Genomic DNA, 7,428 nt, shown 5'->3' with positions numbered 1-7,428 from the left:
TTTTTTTTTTTTTCCTGGTTGCAAAAGTAAACCTTTTTTTTTTTTTGAGACGGAGTCTCACTCTGTCACCCAAGCTGGAGCGCAGTGGCATGATCTTGGCTCACTGCAACCTCCGCCTTCCGGGTTCAAGTGATTCTTCTGCCTCAGCCTCACCAGTAGCTGGGACTACAGGTGCGTGCCACCACGTCTGGCTAATTTTTGTATTTTTAGTAGAGACAGTTTCACCATACTGGCAAGGCTGGTCTCGAACTCCTCACCTCATGATCTGCCCACCTCGGCCTCCCAAAGTGCTGGGATTACAGGCATGAGTCACTGCGCCCAGCCACAAAATTAAGCTTTGATCAAAGATTTTACCAAGAGTAATTAACCTTTTTTTTTTTTTTTCTGAGACTCACTCTGTTGCCCAGGCTGGAGTGCAGTGGGGTAATCTCGGTTCACTGCAAGCTCCGCCTCCCAGGTTCAGGCCATTCTCCTGCCTCAGCCTCCCAAGTAGCTGGGACTACAGGTGCCCGTCACCACGCCTGGCTAATTTTTTGTGTTTTTAGTAGAAAGGGGGTTTCACCATGTTAGCCAGGATGGTCTCCATCTCCTGACCTCGTGATCCGCCCGCCTCGGCCTTCCAAAGTGCTGGGATTACAGGCATGAGCCACCACACCCGGCCTTAACCATTACTTTATTTTTTATTTTTATTTTTGAGACGGAGTCTTGCTCTGTCGCCCAGGCTGGAGTGCAGTGGCGCGATTTCGGCTCACTGCAAGCTCCGCCTCTCGGGTTCACGCCATTCTCCTGCCTCAGCCTCCCGAGTAGCTGGGACTACAGGCGCCCGCCACCACGCCCGGCTAATTTTTTTTTTTGTTGTTTTTTTTTGTTTTTTTTTTGAGACGGAGTCTTGCTCTGTCGCCGGGAGTGCAGTGGCCGGATCTCAGCTCACTGCAAGCTCCGCCTCCCGGGTTCACGCCATTCTCCTGCCTCAGCCTCCCGTGTAGCTGGGACTACAGGCGCCCGCCACTTTGCCCAGCTAGTTTTTTGTATTTTTTAGTAGAGACGGGGTTTCACCATGTTAGCCAGGATGGTCTCGATCTCCTGACCTCGTGATCCGCCCATCTCGGCCTCCCAAAGTGCTGGGATTACAGGCTTGAGCCACCGTGCCCGGCCAATTTTTTGTATTTTTAGTAGAGACAGGGTTTCACCGAATTAGCCAGGATGGTCTTGATCTCCTGACCTCGTGATCTGCCCGCCTCAGCCTCACAAAGTGCTGGGATGACACGCATGATTACTTTTAAAAAGAACATACATGGCTGGGCACGGTGGCTCACGCCTGTAATCCCAGCACTTTGGGAGGCCGAGGGCAGGCAGATCATGAGGTCAGGAGTTTGAGACCAGCCTGGCCAACACAGCGAAACCCCGTCATTACTAAAAACACAAAAAATTAGCCGGGTGTAGTGGCAGGCACCTGTAATCCCAGCTACTCAGGAGGTTGAGGCAGGGGAATGGCTTGAACCCAGGAGGCGGAGATTGCAGCGAACCAAGATAGTGCCATTGCATTCCAGCTCAGGCGACAGTGCGAGACTCAGTCTCAAAAAAAAAAAAAAAAAAAAAAAAAAAAGTACATACCTCTGCTGAGACTTCACCTTTGCTCACTCTCTCCCTTCCTGAAATCTGAGTGCCTTATATCCTGCCTCATAATGGCAAATGAATGTTAAATGTGGCTTTTTTGGGGCGAGGATGCTTCCAGAATTGAGTTGCCCTGAAAATGCATTGCCACTGCACAGATGTTTGGACAAAATACTATTAGAAAGCCTCCCTGACTACAACAACTCAAAGTTTCATTAACTATTTCATACCTACTGTTGCATGGGACAAAAATGCTTTTGAAAAGTTTAATTTCTACAATGAAATGAGGTTTTTTGGGGGTTTTAGTGTTTTCGTTTTTTAAAGTCTTTAAATCATTTCAGCTTTGATTCAGGGCCTATAAAATCTAGTCCTTTCTTGGGGAGAAGAAATCAGGGAAGTCTTGAGCCAGGCTCAAGTTAGAAGAAAGGTGAGAAAGCAAGCAGACTGCACTCCTGCCTTAACCTTATGGTTTTTTCAACCATGCCTGAGAAGACAGAGGAAACCTGAAAACCAAGAAACTAAAGTGTCCCTATACTTGCAGTCATTCATGGTTTATGACCGTTTACATTTTGAATGCTTTAAAACATCAAATGTGGGGCTGGGCGCAGTGGCTCACGCCTGTAATCTCAACTCTTTGGGAGGCTGAGGCGGATGGATCACCTGAGATTAAATGTTCGAGACCAGCCTGACCAATACAGTGAAACCCTGTCTCTACTATAAATACAAAAATTAGCCGGACGTGGTGACGCGCACCTGTAATCCCAGATACTTGGGAGACTGAACAAAATCACCTTAAATTCTGATATATTATACTTTGGATATTTGTCCCTTCCAATCTCAGGTTGAAATGTGATCCCTAATGTTGGAGGTGGGGCCTGGTGGGAGGTGTTTGGGACATGGGGGTGGATCCCCCATGAATGGCTTGGTGTCCTCCCTGTGTTATTGAATGAGTTCTCACTCTGGTAGTTCATGTGAGAGCTGAGTGTTTAAGAGCTTGCAACCTTCCCCATCTCTCTTGACCCCTCTCTTGTCATGTAATATGCTAGCTCCCACTGACCTTCCGCCATAATTGGAAGCGTTCTGAGGCCGTCAACAGAAGCAGACACCAGCACCATACTTCCTGGACAGCCTGCAGAACTATAAGCCAAACAAAGCTTCTTTTCTTTATAAACTACCCAGTTTCAGGTATTCCTTTATAGCAATGCAAACAAACTAATAGGAATTATTTTTGGAAAAAAGTGTTACAGATACGTATTTCTTTTTTTTCTTTTTCTTTCTTTTTTTTTTTTGAGATGGAGTCTCGCTCTATTGCCCAGGCTGGAATGCAGTGGCACGATCTCGGCTCACTGCAACCTCCGCCTCCCAGGTTCAAGCAATTCTCCTGCCTCAGCCTCCCAAGTAGCTGGGGTTACAGGTGCACACCATCATGCCCAGCTAATTTTTGTATTGTTAGTAGAGACTCGGTTTTACCATGTTGGCCAGGCTGGTCTTGAACACCTATCCTCAAGTGATCCACCTGCCTTGGCCTCCCAAAGTGCTGGGATTACAGACGTGAGCCACTGTGCCTGGCCCAGATATATATTTCAATAAATAAAATAAATGATTAAGCCAATTAGACTACTTCTTTAGGTGTTTATATAAGCCACTGCAGCTCTCCCCTGATTCCCACCCTCAACATGGCACCAGGGCTCACCCACAGATACAATTCCTCACTTCTGCATCTTCCACAGTGATACAGGGTGGCATGGGATTCTTAGCCTCTGGTCATTATTTTACAAAAACCCAAAACTTTTATCCTACAAATAGAGCAGAAATAATTTTAACTGAAAAAATCTAGACTTGCCACAGAGAAATTTAAAGCTAAAACAAAATAGAAAAGCAGACTTCTCTGAATCAGTATTTCAAAGTTCATCAATAGCACCCTCAAGTCTCCCTCAAGGCTCTTCTCAAAGTGTTCCTAGGATTCATTTGATGAAAATAATGTCAAGATTGCAAAAAGAATCATCACAGGATATTGCCACAAACTATCACACTGTTTCTAAAACAATGGCACACAAGATTTTGGGTGGTACATCAATGAATATATTTAATTTCAAGGTTATGTATCTATTTTGATGAAGAGCAGAATAAATTTAATTAGCATATAAAACTAGCATATAACTTATTAGTTTTATATGCTAAATAGTATTTCCTAAGAGAAGGCTAAAAATTTTGCATCCCTTTATAAAGAATATTAGGTAAATAGTAGATATGGTAAAAACTGTAAAGAGAGCATACAAATAACTGATGTTTGTGAAATACCGCTCTTTTATGTTTATTTCAAGTTAATGTGACTGGTTGCACTACAGCATTGCCTTTATTTTTAAATTTTACTTTTTTTTTTTTTTTTTTTTTGAGACAGAGTCTCACTCTGTCGCCCAGGCTGGAGTACACTGGCATGATCTTGGCTCACTGCAACCTCCGCCTACCAGGTTCAAGCAATTCTCCTGCCAGCCTCCCAAGCTGCTGGGAGGTGGTCCAAGTGTGCACCACCACACCCAGCTAATTTTTGTATTTTTAGTAAAGATGGGGTTTTTACCATGTTGGCCAGGCTGGTCTCAAACTCCTGACCTTAGGTGATCGCCCCACCTCGGCCTCCCAAAGTGCTGGGATTATAAGCGTGAACCACCGCCCCCAGCCAGCACTGTCTTTAATTAATCAAAATTTCAGATTTAAAAGTTTTATACCATAAACTGCCAGGTGCGGTGGCTCACGCCTGTAATCCCAGCACTTTGGGAGGCCGAGGCAGGTGGATCACAAGGTCAGGAGTTCGAGACCAGCCTAGTCAATATGATGAAACCCTGTCTCTACTAAAAATTAGAAAAAAAATGTCAGCCGGGCATGGTGGCACGCACCTGTAAGGCTGAAGAAGGAGAATCGCTGGAAGCCGGGAGGTGGAGGTTGCAGTGAGCCAAGATTGGGCCATTGCACTCCAGCCTGGGTGACAGAGCAAGATTCCGTCTCAAAAAAAAAAAAAAAAAAAGATTTATACCATAAAACTTACAGGTGAGTAATTACAAGTTGTTGCCTATAGGATTTCTTTCTTTCTTTCTTTCTTTTTTGAGACAGAGTCTTGCTCTGTTGCCCAGGCTGGAGTGCAGTGGCATGATCTCAGCTCACTGCAACCTTCACCTCCCATGTTCAAGTCATTCTCATGCCTCAGTCTCCAGAGTAGCTGGGATTGCAGTTGTGCACCACCATACCTGGATAAGGAATTCTGATTTTTAAAAAAGTTTTATATCAGATTTGGAACATGACTCCAAATATAATCTCATTTGTAAAATAAATTATTTTTCCTTTTTATAACCCCTCCTGGGAATGTAATATGCTGCTAGTTTAAGGTTTAAATTAATTTGGTTTCTATGCATTGAAAGTTTATGACCGGGTGCAGTGGCTCATGCCTGTAATTCCAGCACTTTGGGAGGCTGAGGTGGGTAGATCACCTGAGGTTAGGAGTTTGAGACCAGCCTGGCCAACACGGTGAAACCCCGTCTCCACTAAAAATACAAAAAATTAGCTAGGTGTGGTGGTGTGTACCTGTAGTCCCAGCTACTCAGGAGGCTGAGGCAGGAGAATTGCTTGAACCCAGGAGGTGGAGGCTGCAGTGAGCCGAGATCACACCACTGCACTTCAACCTGGGTGACAGAGTGAGACTCTGTCTCAAAAAAAAAAAAAAAAAGAAAGAAAGTTTATGTATAAGCTTTCTCTCCACTATGAATAATTTGATATTGAATGGGATAAAAAGGTCTGACCAAAAAATCTCCTACATTTATATATTTATCTATTTCCCCCACCACAAGTTATGTGCTGCTAAGTGAAGGACTGTGGCAAACTGTTTGCTCACATTTATATTCACATAATTTCTCCCTAGTATGGATTTTCCTGTGTTGATTAAGGTGCGCGCTCTGGCTAAAGGCTTTCCCGCATTCATTACATTTATAGGGTTTCTCTCCTGTATGAGTTCTTTCATGTTGATTCAGATGTGTCCTCTGACTGAAGGCTTTGCCACAGAAACCACATTCGTAAGGTTTCTCTCCAGTATGAAGTCTATGATGTTCAGTAAGGGATGTGATGCGGCTAAAAGCTTTACCACATTGATTACATTTATAGGGCTTTTCTCCAGTATGAATCCTCAGATGCTGAGTAAAGGATGAATGCTGACGGAACGCTTTCCCACATCCATTGCATATAAAAGGCTTTTCTCCTGTGTGAATTCTCTGATGTTGAATGAGATGTATCCTCTGGCTGAATCTTTTTCCACATTCATCACATTTATAGGGTTTCTCTCCTGTAAGCACCATCTGAGGCTGGGTAAAAGATGAGTTGTGGCTGAAGGCCTTCCCACACTCACTGGGTTTCTCTGCAGTATGAATATGATCAGTAAGAAGAATATGTTGATTGAAGATTTTTCCACACTCACTGTATTCATAGGGAGTCTCTCTTACATAATTTCCCTGATAGTAAACCAAGTCTGAATTATGTTTGATGCTGTTTCCCTGTGTGTCAGAATTCAGGGGTATTTTAATAGAAGGAATTCTCTGATGCATAAGGTTTGAGTTCAGATTACAGTTTTCTGCAAATTTATTACACTCAAGGCTTCTCTCCTGTGTGATCTTTCTGTGGGTCAAAGTTACTTGTCCTAAATATCTCTTGTGGTTTTCTTGGTTAAACTCTGGATGGTAATCAAAATCCCAGAGTCCTCCTAGGATGGAGTACCAGAAGCAGTCTCCAGAGAGTCTCTCCATTATCATCTCATGGGTTTGATTTTCATTAGAAATATTCTGGCTTGTGGTTGACTTTTTGATTTCGGGTCTGTTTTCTCCATCTAAAAGAAATTCAGAATATACAAATACTTTCCGATATTCTCATGTTATCTATGATTGGAAGAAGAAATTATTGCACAGCAAATTACCAAATAAAACTGACAGTAATGTGTACAAGGCATACGTGGCATTGAAAGTTTTCCAATGTGGCCACGTCACAAAGGGAAAGACTATGAGAAGTCACAAGAAGCAAGGAGCAGAGGGAATTTTTAAACATGTGCAGTAATCATAGAAGGGATCATCCAGGAGTATCCGCGCTTGAAAGCAGATGGACACAAGAATAAGGTGTATCAGGGAGAAGTCTCTGATCAGTGGTGGGAGACAGAGGAATGATTAATTACAGAAGGCTGATCTGAGGCCAGGCCTTTATAAATCTCATATGCAGATGACTTGATTGTAATGCCAGCTACTTGTTCATTTAAACAGTATTTCTTCCTATTTTTATCTTTTGTTTAAAATGATAAAACTAATACTTGCTGATAGACACATATTCAAATAATGTGAGAATGTGTAAAGTGTAAAGAAAGAATCCCATCCATTAAAGGAAATCCTTGTTAATAGTTCGGAGCCTGTCTTGTCAGATTTTCCCTATGTTCACACAGGTATATATGAAAACCATATTTTGGACAAGCATGACCTATGGATTATCATTTTTAAATTTCATTTTAGTCTCCCACAACTTCTTTAAACTTTACTTAGTGGAGGTATTCTTCTTCTGCTTCTAGATGAAGACTTGAACAGGTCCCATGGCTTTCCCCTCCTTTTTTTTTTTTTTTTGAGATGGAGTCTCACTCTATCACCCAGGCTGGAGTGCAGGGGCGAGATCTTGGATCACCGCAACTTCCACCTCCCGGGTTCAAGCAATTCTCCTGCCTCAACCTCTGGAGGAGCTGGGATTACAGGCGTGCGCCACCACGCCCAGCTAATTTTTGTATTTTTAGTAGACACAGGG

At 43.2% G+C, this 7,428-nt stretch overlaps 1 protein-coding gene across 1 annotated transcript in view; it reads right to left on the bottom strand.

Moving 5' to 3' along the window:
• Nucleotides 1-4,715: 4,715 nt before the first annotated feature.
• Nucleotides 4,716-7,428, bottom strand: part of ZNF713 (zinc finger protein 713) — a 28,065-nt gene continuing 25,352 nt past the window's right edge. Inside the window, exon 4 of the mRNA XM_025378362.1 lies at nt 4,716-6,478. Coding sequence (XP_025234147.1) covers nt 5,454-6,478 — 1,025 coding nt within the window. The 3' untranslated portion in view covers nt 4,716-5,453. The remainder of the gene's footprint in view (nt 6,479-7,428) is intronic.

This window comes from Theropithecus gelada, chromosome 3 (genome assembly GCF_003255815.1).
Source record: "Theropithecus gelada isolate Dixy chromosome 3, Tgel_1.0, whole genome shotgun sequence".
Taxonomy (NCBI): Eukaryota; Metazoa; Chordata; class Mammalia; order Primates; family Cercopithecidae; genus Theropithecus; species Theropithecus gelada.
Note: the sequence above shows the minus strand (reverse complement) of the source record. Positions and strands in the feature narration are given on the sequence as shown.